At 43.5% G+C, this 24,481-nt stretch overlaps 1 protein-coding gene across 2 annotated transcripts in view; it reads left to right on the top strand.

Annotated features, from left to right (window-relative positions):
- Positions 1 to 17,630, top strand: part of LOC142243602 (serum paraoxonase/arylesterase 2-like) — a 36,596-nt gene extending 18,966 nt beyond the window's left edge. For both annotated transcript variants that reach the window (XM_075315677.1, XM_075315679.1), the window contains 8 exons: positions 1,082 to 1,152; positions 1,610 to 1,665; positions 3,177 to 3,345; positions 6,714 to 6,840; positions 9,589 to 9,783; positions 10,253 to 10,334; positions 11,806 to 11,934; positions 13,734 to 17,630. In XM_075315677.1, the coding sequence (XP_075171792.1) occupies positions 1,082 to 1,152; positions 1,610 to 1,665; positions 3,177 to 3,345; positions 6,714 to 6,840; positions 9,589 to 9,783; positions 10,253 to 10,334; positions 11,806 to 11,934; positions 13,734 to 13,895 (991 nt within the window). In that variant the 3' untranslated portion in view covers positions 13,896 to 17,630. The remainder of the gene's footprint in view (positions 1 to 1,081; positions 1,153 to 1,609; positions 1,666 to 3,176; positions 3,346 to 6,713; positions 6,841 to 9,588; positions 9,784 to 10,252; positions 10,335 to 11,805; positions 11,935 to 13,733) is intronic.
- The last annotated feature ends 6,851 nt before the right edge of the window (positions 17,631 to 24,481 follow it).

Genomic DNA, 24,481 nt, shown 5'->3' with positions numbered 1-24,481 from the left:
TGGCTTTGGGCACTATTGTTTTATTGTATAACGTATGTATATATAATTATGCCTTACATATACAAGTATGGCAAACACCTAAGCACCTTTAAGTGCTACCCCGTTCCCCAGCGTGGTGGTTGATTTGTTCCCGGCATGTCACAGAAATCGACTTCTAGTCAAAATCCTTCTTCCCTCTTTGGAGCAGATGAATAATACCGCTCCACTACCTGTCCGTCTGTATTTGTGCCCTCGCCTCATATTATCTTGCCTTTCTGCAATAAGCCACCCAAATTCAGGACCCCTCATGAGGCTTCATACAACACTGGGACATGATAGAGTATTGGGAAATACGTAGAAATGTCTGCACAAAGCATTGTCCAAGGCCGGGCGGATCTGGTGTAAAGGTCTCCGTACTATTGTGTAAGCCAATTGTGAGTTCAAGATCAAAGGAGAATGACAATTAATGCAACGCTCTCTCGACGCTTTCCTGAGATATGATCTTACCTGTATTTGATGCGGACAAATGCGGTTGTGCATGAAGTACACAACCGCATGGTGTCGCGCTTCCACTGTAAATGAATCTACTGTACTGCATGCGTGCCGTATCCGGCGAAATTCCGGATGTGTGAAACGGGCCTAAACCTTCCCAGTAGTCCCTGCTGCCCAAAAGACTCTGCCTGTTTGTACCCGTGTCCGTCCCTGCCCTGGGGGTCAACTGCCACAGTCCCGGTCACTACCCTGGGAGTATCTATAAATGCAAACAGTTGCACACTGAAAAAAGCCAAAAATTTACCAGGGAAGATATGGCACTGCATTACTGCATTACTTTTTTTTTTTTTTTTTGATACTACCCTAGGAGTGGCACCTGGTGTCTACCTCGCGGCAGGCACTTAGTCAAGCCATTCCCACGAAAGGGTAACCCCGGGTCCCCTATGTGATCCAGTGGGTCCACCTCCGCCCGCGGCCTATGTCCAGCCGCGAGCGTTACGCTTCTAGCCACTGTTTTTTGGTGATCAAATTTCACTCTAATTTTTTATGAATATTATGAGTAATTTTGACGTCCGATATGAGATTTTCTGAATTATTTTTTCTTCTTCAGTCATAGAACCAAAATCTTCAATGAAGTAGAGCCGGTAGACCTCCCAAATTGTCAGCTCCTCAAAGGGATAGGTGAGTTTTTCTAATTATCTTAATGTCCTCATGTAATAAAACCTTAAAAATGTAAATCTTCCACACACATGGATCCAGACCCTCCACATCACTCTTGTAAATCAGGGGCTCTTGTGCTTCCAACATGGGGCGTCCTATGCACCATGGATGTCACAGCGTGAAACCTCAACACAAGGGTCAAAAACCATAGTGTCGGTGCGCACTGGGATAAGATCAGTGTTGATTAACTAAATCATGGATCACTGAACACTTTTCCACATGCCCTATTGGAGCTGGTGACCGCCCTTTATAACCTAGGTGTCACAAGGTGTTTTTTACAATCACTGCTAACTGTCATGGCGGCGGCTGGATCTACGGAGACTACAGATTCTGGCACTTAAATCTGAAGCCTGCAGAATTGTGAATGAAGCTCCGGAATATAAAATCTCTCATAACCTTAGGTTGATTTCTCCCACAGAGGCCGGTGCTGAAGATATCGAAATTCTCCCTAATGGTCTGGCCTTTATAAGCACTGTGAGTAGTTACCATTTATTTCAAGTATGTCACAAAGATTAATGTAAAAAAATGAAATCAGCAAATATAGAGGGATGACATCAGCAAATATAGAGGGATGACATCAGCAAATATAGAGGGATGACATCAGCAAATATAAAGGGATGACATCAGCAAATATAGAGGGATGACATCAGCAAATATAGAGGGATGACATCAGCAAATATAGAGGGATGACATCAGCAAATATAGAGGGATGACATCATCAAATATAGAGGGATGACATCAGCACATATAGAGGGATGACATCAGCAAATATAGAGGGATGACATCAGCAAATATAGAGGGATGACATCAGCAAATATAGAGGGATGACATCAGCAAATATAGAGGGATGACATCATCAAATATAGAGGGATGACATCAGCAAATATAGGGGGATGACATCATCAAATATAGAGGGGTGACATCAGCAAATATAGAGGGATAACCTCAGCAAATATAGAGGGATGACATCATCAAATATAGGGGGATGACATCAGCAAATATAGAGGGATGACATCAGCAAGTAGAGGAATGATGTCGGCAAATAAAGGAATGATGTCACTAAGGAAAGAGATGAAATGAGAAAGTAGAAAATAACCGGCAAATAGAGGGATGATGTCAGTAAGTAGAAAAATGGTGCCAAGGAGTAGGGCAATGACATCTGCAAATAGAGGAAGTAACCAGAGGGATGATATCAGCAGGTAGAAGATTAATCTATACCTATAAAAAATAATTTATGTCTCAAATAGGGATTGAAATATTGTGAGTTCTATGTAAGGAACAGGAAAGTAATATCCTGAGAGCAGGACGGCCGCCCAAAGAACTGGTTCCTACACCTCCTGTTGATTTCTGTAATTTTCTCCTATTTTCACCCCCCTCCCCCGCTCCGAGTGCTCAGTCAGTAACAGACACAAGTATATTTAGGTTTTCCGTGGACTTTAGTATATATTCCGGAAGACTCGCACTGATAAGACGTATAGACTGCGCACACCTTTCACATACATCTTATCTCCAAGCTTTACTCCCTCGTATTGGAAGAGTCAAAAGCACATAACGCCCCATCATCATTATATAGGAGAGTTCTGGGTAAATGAAAAGGTCTACAACTTTCCAATATACTTTGTTCTTTAGTTTCTCATCATTTTCAGATCTCTGCTTGCTGTCAGTAATAATAATACTTTTTATTACACGGCACTTTACAAACAAAACAAGACATTGCGAGTAAGGCGCAGTTCACACACATGATGACGCTCGTTTCCATACAGAGGTGACCATGCTGGTGCCGGTAACACCAGGGGCCGGGCTTCTCATCCCCTCCGATCATATATTATTGGCTTTCCCAAGGATGGGTCATCAGAAAAAAAAAGTAGTGACCAAACCTTTTAAGTTCATATAAAGGCCATCAAACTAGGACGACCCCTTTAATGTCACAATTTTCGAGGTGGGGGATGGGTGGTGTATAAATATTTTTGCAGCACATTTTTTAGGGTCTGAAGTTTCCCGACATGAAGAGCTTTGCACCCGACGAACCTGGACAAATCCTCCTCTTAGACCTGAAGGACGGCGCCCTCAACCCAACTCCTCTACGCATCAGTGAAGGCTTCGACACCGACTCCTTCAACCCTCATGGGATGAGCCTGTACATTAATGAGGAGGGTAAGACATCCGGGGGGACCTCATGGGAGGGATTTATCAGTACAGAACAACCAATCAGATTGCAGCTCTCATTTTTAAACAGCACTTAATTAGGTGGGAGTCCTCAAAAATGGGACATCCCCCAGCTCTAACTGTAAAGAACCCTTTCCTATTTAGCTACCGGAATCGCCTTTCTTTCACCCACAGTGAGCGCCCCCCGGGTGATTTTCCATTTTCTCCTCCCCTTCATTCCAAGAGCCATAACTTTTTTATTTTTCTGTTAATATAACCATATTAGGGTTTGTTTTTTGTGGGACGAGTTGTACTTTTGAATGACACCATTGCTTGCCTGTTATTGTTGCGGAGACCAAAAAAACCTAATCCTGGTGTTTTGATTTTTTTTCTTACTATACCCTTTGCCAATCAGATTGATTGATTTTATATTTTGATAGATCGGGTATTTCTGAACCAAATATGTGTCATTTTTTTATTGTTTTATTTTCAATGGGGCAAAAGGGGGGTGATTTGGTTTTTTTTCATATTTTTTAAAACTTTTTTTTTTTTTTACAATCTTTATTTATTTTACCAGTCCCCCTAGTGGACTTTATGCCTGCACACTCTGATCGCTTCTCAGAGCAATGCTTCAGTATCAGCAACTCTCCTGTGAGTGCTGGCATTCACAGGAGACGCGTCATGGCAGCGACAGGAGTCATCATCTCACCCCATGCTGTAATAGCAACCCATTGGCGCCCCGTGGTCTCGTCATGGGAGCACTGATGGCGGCAGGCGTGTTAGATCGCGCTGTCAGAGTTTGACAGTGCGATCTAAAGGGTTAACAGGTGCAGGTGGATCTCTGACCTCCGATGCACCAACGCCTGTGAACTGCATGTCTGCGAGCCCACATTAAAAGGACAGATTCGGCTAAGGACGTATATATACATCCTTAGTTGTGAAGGGGTTAGTATTGTCTTTGGAAGGAATAAGTCATGTGCCAGTCCTTTATATTGACCACACATGTATTTATACATATAAATGAGATCTCCTCTGAGACGTCTTTTTCCTCCTCTCATCATACGGGCGGCCTCCATTCCTTGTAGTAGTCTAGTTGCCTGCCTTTGAACTGATTCTAACTTCTGAATGTCCTTTTTAAAATGTGGAGCCCAAAACTGGACCCATATTCCAGATGTGGCCTTACAAGTGATTTATAGAGGGGTAAGAATACGTTGGGATCCCGGGATCTAATCTCTCTTTTTATACACCCTAAAATCTTGTTTGCTTTAGCAGCTGCTGCCTGACATTGAGTGCTGCTGCTCAGCTTATTTGTAATGAGAATCCCCAAGTCCTTCTCCTGTTCTGTAATCCATAACAGAACCCCCGAAATTAAATCTTACATAATTAAAGGGGTTGTCTTGTGAGAAAAAAATTAAGTTTAATATGCTTAAATGGCTGTGCCCATCTTTAGAAGGTGTCACCTATGTATGAAATAGGTGATCATGTCACATTTCAGTGCCCCTTCCCCCTTCCTCTGACTAAGGGCAGATTTCAGCAGCCAGACCCACCACCCATCACAAAAGTCATCACTCTCTCATGTTATAGGTGATAACTTCTAAAGATAGGATTAACCCTTTCCATTCTGGTGCTGGGACTCAGCAGATCCTGTTCCTTTTTCGGCGTAGGGGGCTGATCACTGGCTTAGTTGAATGTGTCGTATATAGGGATTCAATTTTTAGGTGGTGCATTTAACGTATTTCGCAGTGAATCGCTGAATAAGACCGCCTACTGGACTCCGAAGCAAGGATAGAAAGGAATAAAATGCAACTTGTACGTAATTTTTTCGACTATCAAATTACCGTATATATCGATCTGCTCCTCCATAATGTGAACAGTTCTCTTTAACCCCTTCACGACCATGGACGGATTTTTCCGTCATGGATCGTGTCCCGGTAAGCCCCGCCCCCTGCCGCGGGCAGGCGGCGTGGATCGGCACACATATCAGCTGTTTTCAACAGCTGACATGTGTGCCTACATGTTCCGAGTGAAATCGCATTCCACCCGGAACATTAACCCCTTAGATCTCGCTGCCAAAGTCTGGCAGCGAGATCTATATGCGCGCGGCCATCTTTTTTACTTACCGCCGCCCCCTCCGGACGTCACGTGAGTGATCACGTGACGTTCGGTGGTTGCCATCGTAGCACAGGGTCATGTGATGACGCCTGGTGCTACGAAGTTTCACTTTCATTCTTCCTTGGCACGGAGCAGAGGAAAAAAGAAAGTGACTATTTCTGCTGTTTACAGCGCCATAGCTGTGATCAGCAGATAGCGATCAGCAATCGGATTGCTGATCGCTATAGCCCCCTAGGGGGACTAGAAAAATAAAATAAAAAAAGTAAAAAAAAAGTTTTAAAAAATTAAAAAAAAACCAAAAAACCTAAAAGTTCAAGTCACCCCCCTTTCCCCCCATTGAAAATTAAAGGATTAAAAAATAAATAAATATACACATATTTGGTATCGCCGCGTTCAGAAATGCCCGATCTATCAAAATATAAAATCAATTAATCTGATTGGTAAACGGCGTAGTGGCAAAAAAATTCCAAACGGCAAAATTACGTTTTTTGGTCGCCGCAAGTTTTACGCAAAATGCAATAACAGGCGATCAAAACGTAGCATCTGCGCAAAAATGCTACCATTAGAAACATCAGCTCGAGACGCAAAAAATAAGCCGTCACTGAGCCATAGATCCCAAAAAATAAGAACGCTACGTGTTTCGGAAAATGGCGCAAAACGTGCGCCACTTTTATTGGACAAACTTGTGAATTTTTTTTAACCCCTTAGATACAAGTAAACCTATACATGTTTGATGTCTACAAACTCGCACCGACCTCAGGTATCATACCCACACATCAGTTTTACCATATAGTAAACACCGTGAATAAAACATCCCAAAAACTATTGTGCCATCACACTTTTTTTGCAATTTTTCCACACTTGGAATTTTTTTGCTGTTTTCCAGTACATCATATGGTAAAACTTATGGTTTCATTTAAAAGTACAACTTGTTCCGCAAAAAACAAGCCCTCATATGGCAAGATTGACGAAAAAATAAAAAAGTTACGGCTCTCGGAAGAAGGGGAGCAAAAAACAAAAACGCAAAAACGGAAAGTGCCCCGGGGCTGAAGGGGTTAATTAATAAAATTATGTCCACCTGCAGCCACCACTAGGGGGAGCTCACTGCATAGAGATATGAATAATGAATTCCCATCCCCCTAGTGGCCACAGAAAGTATTTCAGTCCTAAATCTTAGACATCCCACAAACCTACCATACCAATATAAATTATTGTCTGCAGCCTGCGCTGATTAAGCATGGTTTCTCTCTATTTCCCTTCTTTAGATGGCTCAGTCTATCTCTTCGTGGTGAATCATCCTCAGTTTGAGTCCGTAATTGAGATATTTAGATTTGTACAGGAAGAACATTCTCTCATCCATCTGAAATCCGTGAGACACGAACTTCTCAACAGGTACAGAAGCCGTTCAGCCGAAAGGAGCATTCAGTGCACAATAAAATATTGTGTATATATATATATATATATATATATATATATAAAAAAGTGTGTGTATATATGTGTATGTATATATATATATATATATATATATATATATATATATAATATATGTATGTATATACAGTGCCTACAAGTAGTATTCAACCCCCTGCAGATTTAGCAGGTTTACACATTCGGAATTAACTTGGCATTGTGACATTTGGACTGTAGATCAGCCTGGAAGTGTGAAATGCAGCAAAAAAGAATGTTATTTCTTTTTTTCTTTTTTTTTTTAAATTGTGAAAAGTTTATTCAGAGGGTCATTTATTATTCAACCCCTCAAACCACAAGAATTCTGTTTGGTTCCCCTAAAGTATTAAGAAGTATTTCAGGCACAAAGAACAATGAGCTTCACATGTTTGGATTAATTATCTCTTTTTCCAGCCTTTTCTGACTAATTAAGACCCTCCCCAAACTTGTGAACAGCACTCATACTTGGTCAACATGGGAAAGACAAAGGAGCATTCCAAGACCATCAGAGACAAGATCGTGGAGGGTCACAAGGCTGGCAAGGGGTACAAAACCCTTTCCAAGGAGTTGGGCCTACCTGTCTCCACTGTTGGGAGCATCATCCGGAAGTGGAAGGCTTATGGAACTACTGTTAGCCTTCCACGGCCTGGACAGCCTTTGAAAGTTTCCACCCGTGCCGAGGCCAGGCTTGTCCGAAGAGTCAAGGCTCACCCAAGGACAACAAGGAAGGAGCTCCGGGAAGATCTTATGGCAGTGGGGACATTGGTTTCAGTCAATACCATAAGTAACGTACTCCACCGCAATGATCTCCGTTCCAGACGAGCCCGTAAGGTACCTTTACTTTCAAAGCGTCATGTCAAGGCTCGTCTACAGTTTGCTCATGATCACTTGGAGGACTCTGAGACAGACTGGTTCAAGGTTCTCTGGTCTGATGAGACCAAGATCGAGATCTTTGGTGCCAACCACACACGTGACGTTTGGAGACTGGATGGCACTGCATACGACCCCAAGAATACCATCCCTACAGTCAAGCATGGTGGTGGCAGCATCATGCTGTGGGGCTGTTTCTCCGCCAAGGGGCCTGGCCATCTGGTCCGCATCCATGGGAAGATGGATAGCACGGCCTACCTGGAGATTTTGGCCAAGAACCTCCGCTCCTCCATCAAGGATCTTAAGATGGGTCATCATTTCATCTTCCAACAAGACAACGACCCAAAGCACACAGCCAAGAAAACCAAGGCCTGGTTCAAGAGGGAAAAAATCAAGGTGTTGCAGTGGCCTAGTCAGTCTCCTGACCTTAACCCAATTGAAAACTTGTGGAAGGAGCTCAAGATTAAAGTCCACATGAGACACCCAAAGAACCTAGATAACTTGGAGAAGATCTGCATGGAGGAGTGGGCCAAGATAACTCCAGAGACCTGTGCCGGCCTGATCAGGTCTTATAAAAGACGATTATTAGCTGTAATTGCAAACAAGGGTTATTCCACAAAATATTAAACCTAGGGGTTGAATAATAATTGAGCCACACTTTTATGTTGAAAATTTATTAAAATTTAACTGAGCAACATAACTTGTTGGTTTGTAAGATTTATGCATCTGTTAATAAATCCTGCTCTTGTTTGAAGTTTGCAGGCTCTAACTTATTTGCATCTTATCAAACCTGCTAAATCTGCAGGGGGTTGAATACTACTTGTAGGCACTGTATAATCAGTGCTGTGATCCAGGAGATTTCGAAAAGTGATGTATAAAGTGCCATTTACATTATGCCCCTCCCCTTTATACAGGCCACACCTCCAAGCTGCAGCATTAGATCACTAGTAGTGCATGTGACCTCTTTTGAAACGCCAAATATGTATACAGACTCCATACCAGACCCCTTTATTTAAAACAGACGTCAAACCAGACCCCTTTATTTAGAATAGACCCCCAAACCAGACCCCTTTATTTAGAATAAACAACAAACCAGACCCTTAAGAAAATACAGACCCCTAACCAGACCCCTTTATTTAGAATAGACTCCAAACCAAACCCCTTTATTTAAAACAGATCCCAGACCAGACCCTTAAGAAAATACAGACCCCAAACCAGACCCCTTAAATTAATACAAAACCCCTAAACAAATATAGTCCCCAAACCAGACCACTCAAATGAAGACAAACCCCCTAAACAAATACAGACCCTAAACAAGACCCCTTAAATTAATACAAAACCCCTAAACAAATAAAGACTCCAAACCAGACCTTAAATTAAAACAGATCCAATAACAGACCCTTGAAACAAAACACATACTCCAGACCTGATCCCTTGGGGGCCAAGACTTTAGAAATGGGGGGCAGTGAGTATTTAAAGCTCAGCTCCAAGGACATTCTCTGAGGTGTACCGAATTATGGCCAGGTGATATTACAGACCAATTACCATTTATTTGCCAAATCAATTCAATGGGGAAGTGAACTGACTTTCCATCTGCACTACAATAATATGGCTGTTAAAGGAGTTATCCAGAATTAAAACAAAAATAATCTTCTCTTAGCGCCACTCTCACACATAGGCCATGTCTGGTAATGCAGCTTTTATTCCTTCAAGTCAGTTGGACGCAGCACGCAATACTAGACTTGGCCTTTTAACAACAGTGGCACTGTTCCTGGAAAAATATCCTGGCCGCCCGTTGTAACTTTCCTTTACCTTTGCCTTTAGTGTTAATGATATTGTTGCCCTTGGTCCCGAGAGCTTCTACGCCACCATTGATTACTACTTTGAAAGCATGAAAGTTGTGGAAATTGTGGTTGGATTTCGGTGGACAGGTGTCGTGTATTACAGTCCCGGGGACGTCCGAAATGTGGTCACAGGATTTTATAGCGGCAATGGAATCGCCATGTCTAATGACAAAAAGTAAGTGTCTTCTCATTACTGACCGGTCCATGGAGGGGCAGATGAAAAACAAAAAACACGAGGCTCATGGAGGGGCTATCTCAGCTCAGACCAAATGTCCTCCTGCCCCAGAGCAGTAGGAATACGCTGAAGTCTTGTGTCCTGTCCCATGGACCTACATTGAGCTTCACTAAAAATACAAGTGCTCCACCAATAGGGGGCAGTGTTCTGCTTCTCCATTGTTACATGAGTGACACCAAAAAACTTGAACTTAATGTGTCATGTGGTTCTCCTTCCCAACAATCACACGGCAAAAGGGTCCCAGTCAAATCGTCTGTTGACAATGTGTATGAGGTGTATTGGGAGTTGTTGTTTTTTTTATTCCGGATTTGGGTTTTATTTGTGTAACGTCGCGGCACTGAAAGGGCTAATCCAAAGCAGTTATGTTAATGCTGTATTGTGTTACTGTGACCATTGTGTCTTCCTCTAGATTTATCTATGCCGCCGATTTAACAGCTCATACCATTAATGTCTACAAAAAAAATAAAGATTGGTCCCTCACCCCAATAAAGGTAAAACGATAGATTTATCTATCAAATATATATGTTCATATCTGTCTTTCTATGTATAATATGTCATCTATAGCTTATACCTGTCATGTTTATTTGCATGACTAATTCTATTTATCTATCTATCTAATTATCTATTAATCTATCTTAATCTGGGTGAGGAACAAACTTTGCTACAAAGGTGAGGATTTGGAAGATGGTTTCATATGACAGCTCATACACCATGGCAAGACTGAGCGCACCAACAAGGCACAAGGTAGTTATACTGCATCAGCCAGGTCTCTCCCAGGCAAAGATTTCATCATGTTCTGTTCAAGGTCTTTTGAAGAAGCACCAAGAAATGGGCAACGTTAAGGCCCGTAGACGCAGTGGTCAGCCAAGGAGTCTTAGCGTAGAAGGTGAAAGACACATCATGATTACTACCCTTTGATCACAGCTCAAAAACCAAAGCAAGACTAAGAACATCAACAAGACACAAGGTAGTTATACTGCATCAGCCAGGTCTCTCCCAAGCAAAGATTTCCCAGGAGACTGGGGTTTCATCATGTGAGGTTCAAGCTCTTTTGCAGAAGCACCAAGAAATGAGCAACGTTAGGTACTGTAGTGGTCAGCCAAGGGATCTTAGTAAATGAAATCATGTTACTTCCCTTCTAAATCGGAAGATGTCCAGCAGTGCCATCAGCTCAGAACTGGCAGCAACTAGGGGTACCACCATCTACTGTTTGGAGAAGTCTGGCCAGAAGTGGTCACCATGGAATAATTGTGGCCCAAAGCCCCAGACCTTCTATATGGATACAAGGTCAAGTTAACTATACATGAAAACATAGGAACTGGGGTGCAGAAAAATGGCTCTGGAATAAGGAGCCAAAATGTGAAATATTTGGCTATAAAAGAAGCAATGTCTCATCAAAGGGCTGAAGAGTGGCACAACAATGAGGGACTGCAGGAACAGTGAATTACAGTGGGGGGTCCTGTAGATTTGGGGCTGCATTTCATCAAATGGAGTGGTGGATTTTGTTGGGATTAATGGTGTCCTCAGTGCTGGGAAATACAGGCAGATACTCATCCATCATGTAATAACATCATGGAGGCTCCAAATCTATTCTACAGCTGTAGAATGACCCCAAAGATAGCAGAGTTTGTCTGTTCCTCACCCAGATTACGCCTCCCACACCGCTGTTTCTGTTTCAGTTAATAACTGTGTTACAACCTTCATATGAAAATGATTATTATCACCTGTTTGGTAGAATTTGTTACTGAGACACCTGACTCTAATCCAACAAAATTGCTGACTGTAGAAGTGACCTAGAAGAGCCGATGAAGGCAAAGGGCGGTCACCAAATACTGATCTGAATTCAGCTTCATTCAGTTTTCTAAACCTTTGCACTGTGCTGTATACCTCTCAATCTCTATCATCTATCTTCACATTAAACTTCATATTTTTTATAATTTTCTTCCTTTTTTTGGATACCAGGCGGTAGATCTGGATGCACTTTTGGATAACCTGTCGGTGGATCCTGTCACTGGGGATATATGGACAGGAGCTCATCCAAACTTGTTTAAGGCCTTTATGTACAACCCAGAAGATCCCCCCGGCTCGGAGGTCAGTGATTACATGTACAGATTAGTTATGGCCGTTCGGTGGTGGTCACCCCCACAGGGGAAGTCCAGCAGTTGCTAAGCAACATAAATGGCCTTGGCCTATAAATAAGCCATTGCTGGTGGAGAATTTTACAGGTGGCAAAAAGCAGATGAGGGGGCAGTTATGGATCCGCCTGTATCTTAGGACCTCCACTGCCAGAGCTTACATAAAATACCCCCAAGGCTATGGCTATATTTATTAAAAGACACTGTATAAAGACAGTAGGCCCTAAAGCCTGTCTAGTTGCCCATAGCAACCACAGTACAGCTTTAGTTTTTCCAAATCTTTAAAGATAAATGATGCGCTGTGATTGGTTGCTATGGGCAACAAAGATAGACATTTTTGATAAATCTTTCCCATTGTGCATATCCCATGGGGCTCATGTACCACAGTCTAAGTGCAAAGTGATATTAGTGACCCCAAAACTGTAAAGTGTACCCTCAAAAGATATATGTGCCTACATAACAGTATATAGTGCTTGCAACATTACTGTGCTCTCATTACAGTACACAGTACCCTCAAAATATAGCTGTACCCCCATAATAGTATATAGTACCCTCAAAATATATATGTTCTCCATAACAGTATATAGTGCCTGCAACATTACTGTGCTCTCATTACAGTACACTTTACCTTCAAAATATAGATGTACCCCCATAACAGTACGGTATATAGTACCCTCAAAATATATACCGTATGTGCCTCCATAACAGTATATAGTGCCCGCAAAATTACTGTGCCCCAATGTACACAGTACCCTCAAAATATTGATGTGCCACTGTAAAAGTATACAAAATAAATGCCTCCTTATAACACTACACGGTACCCTCAAAATATAGATGTGGCCCATAACAGTAACCAGTATCCTCTTACTAAAAAGTGGCAGTATATCAGTACCTTGTACCCACATAATAAAAAATGTGCCCCCCATTACAGTACATAGTAGACTCATAACAGAAGCAGATGCAATGGCCCCATTTTGAGTGGCGTCCCGAAATAGAGCCGGACACATTGCCCTCATTTGCAGACATGACACAGTATCCAATAATAGAGGTAGCTTCAGAGCCCCAAAATGGAATTTGGCCCAGTGCCTTATTATATAACCAGCCCGAGTGCCCTCTAGATTAGAATTAGCCATGGGGCTTCCAACATGGAGAATACCACGAAGCCCAATATCATAGCAGATCCAGAGACGCTCCCATAGCAGATCCAGAGACGCTCCCATAGCAGATCCAGAGACGCTCCCATAGCAGATCCAGAGACGCTCCCATAGCAGATCCAGAGACGCTCCCATAGCCGATCCAGAGACTCTCCCATAGCAGATCCAGCTACGATACCCCAATAATAGTGACATCCATTTATCAGGTGTCACTGTCTGAGAATGGTTGTCATTGTGTGTGTGCTGCCCCCTAGCTGCAGTGTAGAAACCATTCTACTTCCCGGGGCGGACATACTATTGATGCAACCTGTGCGGCCGCGCAGGGGCCCAAGAGGTAAGGAGGCCATTCCTACCTCTAAAGCAGGTGCAATTTTGCATTTTTATGAGTTATTGGGCTGCATATATTCTTTTTGCACAGGAATCCTCTTCTGTCTGTGTACCCCAATGCTACCACCCATGGTCAGAATTAGAAAAATCTGCCCCATAAAGAGATAACTGCTGCCTCTTGGGTGCCATGTACCATATGTGAACTGCATGTGACCTATATTCTTCTCTAGGGTGTACTCACTTATTTTTTCCTCTCTATTGTTCTCCACATCAGGTCTACCGCGTGCAGAATATTCACTCCGATAATCCCATCATCACCAAAGTCTTTGCGAACAATGGGTCGGTGATCCAGGGGTCATCCTGTGCATCCGTCTATGAAGGGAAACTCCTGGTGGGCACAGTTTACCATCGAGCCCTGGTCTGTCAGCTGGAGTGATGCTTCTTACCTTGTGGAGGATGAAACACTACTATGATTTTTTTTTTTACAAAATATAAACTGAAAAACTAAGAAAAAAAATTTCTAAATCCCTTTTCTGTGTAAATTGGGGTTTAAAAATAGAAAAATGTTTTCTGATGGAACGGGAACATCTAAATCGCAGAGGTAGTCAACTGTTGAAAACTTTATCCAATAAGTCTTGAAACTCCTTGAGAAATCATAGGGTGCCAAAGGAGACTTCACTAAGAGTTATTGTCTGCTGTAAAGTTGTACGAATTGCAAAAAGTGGCATTTGATTTTTTTTTTTTTGCCTGAGCCCACCACTAGGGGGAGCTAAATACATATGCATTTATTCCACACTACTTAAAGGAGCTGTCCAGTATTTTATATTGATAGCCTATTCTTAGATCATCAATACCAGATTGGCCTGGGTGATACACCCAGCACCCCACACCCACTGATCAGTTGTTCTTTGTGCCGGCAGCAGTCAAAATCGATCAGTAATAGAGCGGAACTACACTTTCGTCAACTGTATTTTGGCTGTGGCTGAAGACTACACAACCACCCAGATTCCAATAAATAGGAGTAGATCTGCTGTGGTCACGATATTGTTGATCATTTCTGGCTGCTGCTGGCACCGAGCACAACTGGTCACTGTTGGTGCTGGGTGTCGCACCCGCACCGATCTGATAGCCTTTCTATATACAGAGTTCTGAACGGCCCTTTTAATTTACAGGAACTTAATGTGTCGGTCGTTCAGGCTACTTTCACACATCCGGATTTTTGCTCTGCGGCACAATACGGCGTTCTGCAGAAAAACCTTTTGTAATGCCGGTTGCGTTTTTTTTTGCATAGACTTACATTAGTGCCGTATTGTGCCGCAGGGGCTTGCGTTCGGTCCGGTTTTGGCCGCATGCGGCAGATTTAGCCGATGCCGCGGCCGGATCGAACGTTCCCTGCAACGTTTTTTGCTCCGGCAAAAAACACCGCATCGCGCCGCATCCGGCCGCTGCGGCGCATTTTTCAATGCATACCTATGGGGCCGCATGCGGTTTTTTCCACTGCGCATGCTCAGTAGCATGCCGCAACCGGAAAAAACCGGACGGGCCGCATGTAAAAACTTATGCAAAGGATGCGGTGTTTTCGCCGCATCCGTTGCATAGTTTTCACAGCCGGATTGAGCCGCAGTGCTCAAACCGGATGTGTGAAAGTAGCCTTAAGTGACTTTTAAGAATAAGCTGTGGTGTACATGAGGAATAACACTATTTCTGATCATCCAGCATTTTTTCACCAGGTTTTCCCCTCTTCAGGCTCTATCTGTAGTTTTCAGTTGTCTCTGAGCTAGTAGGCGGAGAGTTTCCCCTTACACAGCACACAGAGACATGAGGGATTCCTGCTCCCTTGTTTCTATGTAGCACATGTTAAGAAGCTGCAGCAGCAGCATGGAGGACATTATACAGCAGTACTGAGCAGTGCAGCTGTGAATCCAACACTGGGGTAAAACAGGAGAAAGCTGCTGCATGGTATTCTTAGATCATCAATACCAGATTGGTCTGGGTTTCACCGTTCAAGTGACTTTTCAGAATAAGCTGTGGTGTACATAAGAAATAACACTATTTCTGACTTGCATCCCGCATTTTTTCACCAGTTTTCCACTCTGCAGGCTCTAAATTCAGTCATCTCAGAGCTGGTGGGTTGGGAATCGCCACTTTGATGTCTCCCTTACAAAGCGTACATAGGCATGAGGGATTCCTGCTCTCCTGTTTCTATGTAGCACATGTTAAGAAGCAGCAGTAGCAGCAGCAGCAGCATGGAGGACATTATACAGCAGTATGGAGGACATTATACAGCAGCAGGGAGGACATTATACAGCAGCAGGGAGGACATTATACAGCAGCAGGGAGGACATTATACAGCAGCAGGGAGGACATTATACAGCAGCATGGAGGACATTATACAGCAGCATGGAGGACATTATACAGCAGCATGGAGGACATTATACAGCAGCATGGAGAACATTATACAGCAGCATGGAGGACATTATACAGCAGCATGGAGGACATTATACAGCAGCATGGAGGACATTATACAGCAGTACTGAGCAGTGCAGCTGTGAATCCAACACTGGGGTAAAACAGCATGGGTGAATGTTTCTGTATCATTCTCCCTGACCCCTGTCTATAGTCTTCAATAGGGAGCTGTAATCGAGTCCTTAAAAAGAGCTTCCAGTCCTTCTTATTTTAACCAATGTGGATTTTTTTAAGTTTAACAGAGTTGATGATAAGTTAAGGCAGTTGTGGCTTAAAAAAGGAGGAAGGAGCATATTTCCCGGATTACATACTCGTATATCACAAGTTTTTTTTTTATATTCACTTTGATTTATGCAAAGTGTGTTGAAATGAGACAGATCATTGATATACGGCAGCTAAGACGTGAGCGCCCTCTAGTGGTAGATTCACAAAAACAAACACTATGTGGGGAAGCAGAAGGTTACCATAGCATGACCTAACACATCATGGCTCATGAATTTGAAACTATGTGTACAGGATAGAACCACGGCACTACGGCTGGGGGGCAGGGGTGTGGCAGGAGGGCACTGTCACTGTGCCATCGCCCTGATATTCTTTGGAGTAGCCACGTTTTTGTACATGTGCGAAACAAACCAATGCGATCAGGATGGAGACCACACCGTGTCCACAAAGGCTCCATCAGAATACAGGTTTTTGTGGATTCCGACACAAACCCTCACCAGTGTTTGACAGATAGTACTGTATTACTATGAACCTTGCCCTAGATGCTAGACGTATAATAGGAAATTGTAATGCTGCCTACTATAAGTGATTTAGGCACTGTTATATACCTCCAGGTGTCTCTTTGTATATGACATAAACACTGATATTATTGTCACCTAAACGCTCTCTTTCAATGATGTTGTCACAGATTGTACTGCCTCCTGATCTCTTTTTTGTAGATTTTTGGCATAGATAATACTAATTTTCTCTATAAATAATGCTGGTATACATTGTATTATTTCCCTGTAAAAATAAAGATGCAGATAGTACTGCCTTCCTGTCTCTTTCTCTAAATGTTGTAGATATAGATAATGTTTCCTCCTTCTCTCTACAAATAATGTAGATATAGATAGTACTGCCTCCTTCTCAAAATGTTGTAGGTATAGATAATGCTGTCTTCACTCCTTACATAATGTTGGTAGAGATAGTATTACATCCCCCTAAAAATAAAAATGGGGGTAGCACAGCCTTCCTCTCTTTCTCTAAATGATGTAGGTATGGATAATTCTGCCTCCTTTCTTTAAGATGTCGGTACAGATAGTACTGCTTCCTTGTCTCCATCTGTAAATTATGTAGGTATAGATCACGCTGCCTCGTTCTCTCTACACATATTGTAGATAAAGATAGTAATGGATCCCTAGCTCTTTCTCAAAATGATGTAGGTATAGATAACGTGGTTTCCTCTCCATAAGTAATGTTGGTACACATACGGTAGTATTGCCTCCATCTAAAAATAAAGGAGTGGATTCCTGTCTCTTTCTCTAAATTATGTAGGTACAGATAATGCTGCCTTATTTTCTCTACAAAATGTAGGTACAGATAGTAATGCCTTCCTGTCTTTCTCAAAATAGTGAAGGTATAGATAATGCTGTCTCACTCCATAAGTAATGTTGGTATAGATAGCACTGCCTCCTTCTAAAAATAAAGGTGTGGATAGTACTGCCTTCCTGTCTTTCTCTAAATTATGTAAGTATAGGTAATTGTTATGATCCGGAACCATGGAAGATCACAATAGATCATTGGCAAAAAAAGGTGACAAGAGCATTGGCAACTAATCTGGCCGCCATCCCCTTACTAACCATCAACACTAGAAGTAGTCGAGGGGTGAACTAACATCCTGTGCACCACGAACCCAGCCGGAGAATTAACTATCCTAAAGGAAGGAAGGATGAATAACTCTCTGCCTCAGAAATAGACCGCAAAGGTATAGCAAGCCCCCCACATTAAAAGACTACGGTGATATAGGAAAACACAATACACAGATGGATGATAGGATTAGCAAAGGTGAGGCCCCCACTGACTAAATAGGAAAGGATAGGAAAAGGGCTGATGGTGGCCAGAGAAAAACCCTACAAAAATCCAAATACCTGATAGTACAAAATGTCCTCAGATCGCACAATCTGAACTCGGTCCTATATCAGGTGCTCTTGTCAAACCAATGAACAGAAAACAGGAACAATTACAAATTCAAGAAGCAACAAACACATGGACTTATAGGAGCAAAACTCCAAACATAGCTGCAGGGAGCTTCCCAGCAAAGCAACAGAGAGGGAAGATTCCTGCATGCAAATGAACGGACAATAACCACAGCAAATGACAAACCCAGATAAGAACAAAAAGAACAAAACAACATAAGAAAGAACAAAGCACTTATCTGGGGTAGATGTGGTCTGGAGCAAGATAAGAAGGCTGGTAAACTAAAGAACAAATGACAACCGTCTCAGACTGCTAGCAGACCAAGGTTTAAATAGGCAGAGAGTTAGCAAAGGAAACGCGCATTGCTCCAGCACACCTGGTCTCTGTCCAAACCATTCCTGGCCACAAGAGGGAGCCTCACAGCAGCAAAAGCATAACTGACATTCACAACAGGTAATGCTGTTTCCTCTCCATACGTAATGTTGGTATAGATAGTACTGCCTCCCTCTAAAAATAAAGGTGTGGATAGTACTGCCTTCCTGTCTTTCTCTAAATTATGTAAGTATAGGTAATGCTGTTTCTTCTCCATAAGTAATGTTGGTATAAATAGTACTGCCGCCCTCTAAAAATAAAGATGTAGATAGTACTGCCTTCCTGTCTTTTTCTCTAAATGATGTAGGTACAGATAATTCTGCCTACTTTTTATAACATGTTACTATATATAGTACTGCTTCCTTGTCTCTTTCTGTAAATATACTCGTAGGAAGAGATAGTATTGACTTACTGTTTTTCCATGTGAACAATGTAGGTACACACTTGCCATCTCTCTTACTAAATGATATAGGAACGGATAGTACTGCTTGACTCTGGAGATGTCCTCTGGTGGAATGGCAGTAAATCCAATATCCCCTTTGGGGTTTTGCTGGTTGTAGTACATGAAGTATATAAAAGCAGCTAATAACAGATAGTAATGGTTGTGAGCACCTTGTCATAAGAGAACCCACTCAGATGTCAATCACGTCGTTGTCCCGCCCACATGTCAAAATAATTCTAATAAGACAATAATTACAGCTTGTTCTGTATTTTTTTTTATTATTGCATTAATTTTCTAACAATAATTATACCAATCAACAAGAGATTTGCTTACATTGACAAATGGCATCTTATCACAGGCATTGGAAGGCCTAAGCCACACGGGCAATGTGTCGTATTTTGGAGTTAATAAAGAGGGGTCCCTGTTTTGGACCTCCATGAATTAACCAGTTGTGCAGCTAGTATGAGCATTGTTTTTTTGGGTGAGCCTGGAGCGTCCATGGATTATAATTTATTTTGTGCAATACTTCGGTTCTCCTGCGGGAGTGCTGCAGGAAAAATGAGCACTTGCTGTCAGATTCCACATAAGATGGCGCCCGATCAATAGAGGAAAATGGACAACCTCTTTGCTGGTTTTGTAACCAGAATCTTTTTGGTTCTTACATCACACCATTGATTTATCACCTGTGTAGCCTAGGCCAAAGAGTAGTCTGAGAGCAGCAGATGGCTGATCATTGGAGGCTAGCAAAAATAAGAACAAATCAAAAGGATGGGTCTGGAAAATGTACAAAATATACCATGAAAAACGGCAGCAGAAGAAGGTACAAAGAAAATCACACCAACTTAGACGGGTTCATGTCATGCAAAATAAAATATACCAATACCAACAAGCACCTGCACTTGTACGGAGCGGTAAAATGATATATTTTCTCCTAAAAAAAAAAATCTGATAAATAAATAAAGAGGTTTTTCTGTTCATTGTGGTTGGGGCAATGCAGGTTTTTCGAGGCTCAGTGATGTTCTCGGTTGCTACGGATTGGGCTTAAAAAAAATATTTCTTCACACCAAAAATGGCAGATTTTTCTAATCATGGATAACTGAAGGCTTAAGAGTCTTTTGTGAAATATAATTCGGATATTGGGTGGGTGCTTAATTAATGTGGGAGAATGAGAATAGAAAAAAAAAAGTCTACCACTCTTGTTCATAGGTTGTGTCTGATATTATAGATCCATTGAGTTTGAGTGGCGCTGTTTGGAAAAAAAAGTCTTTTATGACACTACCACTGTGACATACTGTGTTCTTCTTACAAACATCATCCCATGAGTGGACAGGTTACTGCCTCCGCCAAGATCAGCACACTCCTCTTCTGCTGCTAGCATCTTTCCCATGATCTGATTGGCTACAAAGAGTTCTATTCCCGCCCACTTCCACTGTGATCGGTGCTATGATCAGTGATTGGCTGACAAGTGCTTGGTACTTATCACTAGTGATGAGCGGGCACTACCATGCTCGAGTGCTCAGTACTGGTAACTAGTGATGAGCGGGCACTACCATGCTCAGGTGCTCAGTACTGGTAACTAGTGATGAGCGGGCACTACCATGCTCAGGTGCTCAGTACTCGTAACTAGTGATGAGCGGGCACTACCATGCTCGGGTGCTCAGTACTCGTAACTAGTGATGAGCAGGCACTACCATGCTCGGGTGCTCAGTACTCGTAACTAGTGATGAGCGGGCACTACCATGCTCGGGTGCTCAGTACTGGTAACTAGTGATGAGCGGGCACTACCATGCTCAGGTGCTCAGTACTGGTAACTAGTGATGAGCGGGCACTACCATGCTCAGGTGCTCAGTACTGGTAACTAGTGATGAGCGGGCACTACCATGCTCGGGAGCTCAGTACTCGTAACTAGTGATGAGCGGGCACTACCATGCTCGGGTGCTCTGTACTCGTAACTAGTGATGAGCAGGCACTACCATGCTCAGGTGCTCTGTACTCGTAACTAGTGATGAGCGGGCACTACCATGCTCGGGTGCTCAGTACTCGTAACTAGTGATGAGCGAGCACTACCATGCTCAGGTGCTCAGTACTGGTAACTAGTGATGAGCGGGCACTACCATGCTCGGGTGCTCAGTACTGGTAACTAGTGATGAGTGAGCACTACCATGCTCGGGTGCTCAGTACTCGTAACTAGTGATGAGCGGGCACTACCATGCTCAGGTGCTCAGTACTGATAACTAGTGATGAGCGGGCACTACCATGCTCGGGTGCTCTGTACTCGTAACTAGTGATGAGCAGGCACTACCATGCTCAGGTGCTCAGTACTCGTAACTAGTGATGAGCGGGCACTACCATGCTCAGGTGCTCAGTACTGGTAACTAGTGATGAGCGGGCACTACCATGCTCAGGTGCTCAGTACTGGTAACTAGTGATGAGCGGGCACTACCATGCTCAGGTGCTCAGTACTGGTAACTAGTGATGAGCGGGCACTACCATGCTCGGGAGCTCAGTACTCGTAACTAGTGATGAGCGGGCACTACCATGCTCGGGTGCTCTGTACTCGTAACTAGTGATGAGCAGGCACTACCATGCTCAGGTGCTCTGTACTCGTAACTAGTGATGAGCGGGCACTACCATGCTCGGGTGCTCAGTACTCGTAACTAGTGATGAGCGAGCACTACCATGCTCAGGTGCTCAGTACTGGTAACTAGTGATGAGCGGGCACTACCATGCTCGGGTGCTCAGTACTGGTAACTAGTGATGAGTGAGCACTACCATGCTCGGGTGCTCAGTACTCGTAACTAGTGATGAGCGGGCACTACCATGCTCAGGTGCTCAGTACTGATAACTAGTGATGAGCGGGCACTACCATGCTCGGGTGCTCTGTACTCGTAACTAGTGATGAGCAGGCACTACCATGCTCAGGTGCTCAGTACTCGTAACTAGTGATGAGCGGGCACTACCATGCTCGGGTGCTCAGTACTGGTAACTAGTGATGAGCGGGCACTACCATGCTCAGGTGCTCAGTACTGGTAACTAGTGATGAGCGGGCACTACCATGCTCAGGTGCTCAGTACTGGTAACTAGTGATGAGCGGGCACTACCATGCTCGGGAGCTCAGTACTCGTAACTAGTGATGAGCGGGCACTACCATGCTCGGGTGCTCTGTACTCGTAACTAGTGATGAGCAGGCACTACCATGCTCAGGTGCTCTGTACTCGTAACTAGTGATGAGCGGGCACTACCATGCTCGGGTGCTCAGTACTCGTAACTAGTGATGAGCGAGCACTACCATGCTCAGGTGCTCAGTACTGGTAACTAGTGATGAGCGGGCACTACCATGCTCGGGTGCTCAGTACTGGTAACTAGTGATGAGTGAGCACTACCATGCTCGGGTGCTCAGTACTCGTAACTAGTGATGAGCGGGCACTACCATGCTCGGGTGCTCAGTACTGATAACTAGTGATGAGCGGGCACTACCATGCTCGGGTGCTCTGTACTCGTAACTAGTGATGAGCAGGCACTACCATGCTCAGGTGCTCAGTACTCGTAACTAGTGATGAGCGGGCACTACCATGCTCAGGTGCTCAGTACTGGTAACTAGTGATGAGTGAGCACTACCATGCTCGGGTGCTCAGTACTCGTAACTAGTGATGAGCGGGCACTACCATGCTCAGGTGCTCAGTACTGGTAACTAGTGATGAGCGAGCACTACCATGCTCGGGTGCTTGGTACTCGTAACTAGTGATGAGCGGGCACTACCATGCTCGGGTGCTCAGTACTCGTAACTAGTGATGAGCGAGCACTACCATGCTCGGGTGCTCAGTACTCATAACTAGTGATGAGCGGGCACTACCATGCTCAGTGCTCAGTACTGGTAACTAGTGATGAGTGGGCACTACCATGCTCAGTGCTCTGTACTGGTAACTAGTGATGAGTGGGCACTACCATGCTCAGTGCTCTGTACTGGTAACTAGTGATGAGTGGGCACTACCATGCTCGGGTGCTCAGTACTCGTAACTAGTGATGAGCGAGCACTACCATGCTCAGGTGCTCAGTACTGATAACTAGTGATGAGCGGGCACTGCTGTGCTCAGATGGTTGGTACTTGTAACGAGTGGTTGAATGCTCAGAAGGGCGCGACTTGTGTACCCGAGTATAATGGAAGTCAATGGGGGACTTGAGCATTTTTCTGGGAAATCTTCTGAAAAAATGTTTGAGTTCCCCGTTGACTTCAATTAAACTCGGTACATGAGTCGCACGATTCCAAACATCTGCATGCTCATCACTAGTATGAAACTCCACCATTCCCATCATATGCAAACAAAGCTCCACTGTTCCCTTTTAATGTAAAAAGATGTGTTACAATGGATATTCTTATCTAATACTAGAGATACCAGGGGTGCTGAGGTAAGATGAGGCTGCTTACGCTGCTATCCACCATGTCTATCTGATCTAATATTGGGGATATCAGGGCTACTTGGAAAGGCTGCTCACACTGCTTTGCACCTAGTATATACATAGTAATACTGAGGATGCCAAGAGTCCTAAGATAAGTCGATGCTGCCCAAATGGCTCCCCTGGTGTCTATCATGTATATCTGATCAAATACTGGGGATACCAGGATCGCTGAGGAAAAAAGAGATTGCTCACATTGCTGTCCATCTATTCTGCCCGATCTAATACTGGGGACACCAGGAATGCTGAAGTAAGAAGAGGCTGCTCACACTGCTATCTACCATGTCTATTTGATCTAAAACTGGGGATACCAGGGGTACGTAGTTAAGGAGAGACTGCTCCCACTGCTGTCCCCCTTGTCTATATGATCTAATACTGAGGATACCAGGAGTACTGAGATAATTTGATGCTGTTCACCCTGTCTATCTGATCAAATACTGGGGATAACAGGGGTACTGAAATAAGAGGAGGCTGCTCACATTCCTGTCCTCCTAGTGTGTCTGATCGAATACCAGGAGTGCTGATGAAAAAAGAGGCTGCTCACACTGCTGTCCATCCTGTGTATCTGATCTAATCTTAGAAATACCAGGGCTGCTGAGGTAAGAAGAGGCTGCTCACACTGCTGTTCACCCTATCTGATCTAATATTAGAGATATCAGGGGTGCTGAGGTAAGAAGAGGCTGCTCACACTGCTGTTCACCCTGTCTATCTGATCTAATATTAGAGATATCAGGGATGCTGAGGTAAGAAGAGGCTGCTCACACTGCTGTCCACCCTGTGTATCTGATCTAATCTTAGAGATATCAGGGGTGCTGAGGTAAGAAGAGGCTGCTCACACTGCTGTCCACCCTTTCTGAATGGCTGATGTGACCTGTACTGTCAAACTCGCTCTAGGTCACAACAGCGGAGCTTTCTACTGCACATGCTCATAGGTTCCTGTGCTAAGAACATTCTAGTCCCAATGTCACTAGAAACTGTCCATCTAACTGTACTTTAATCATTACCTCCATATGCAAACCAATCAAGATTTGCTAATGAATGCCATTTAGGAATTAATTCCAACCTTAATTGTCTTTCTTTCTTTTTTTTCTATGCTCTTATGCAATGTT

Source organism: Anomaloglossus baeobatrachus, chromosome 6 (genome assembly GCF_048569485.1).
Source record: "Anomaloglossus baeobatrachus isolate aAnoBae1 chromosome 6, aAnoBae1.hap1, whole genome shotgun sequence".
In the NCBI taxonomy this organism is placed as follows: Eukaryota; Metazoa; Chordata; class Amphibia; order Anura; family Aromobatidae; genus Anomaloglossus; species Anomaloglossus baeobatrachus.
This window is presented reverse-complemented; position numbering and strand designations above follow the sequence as displayed.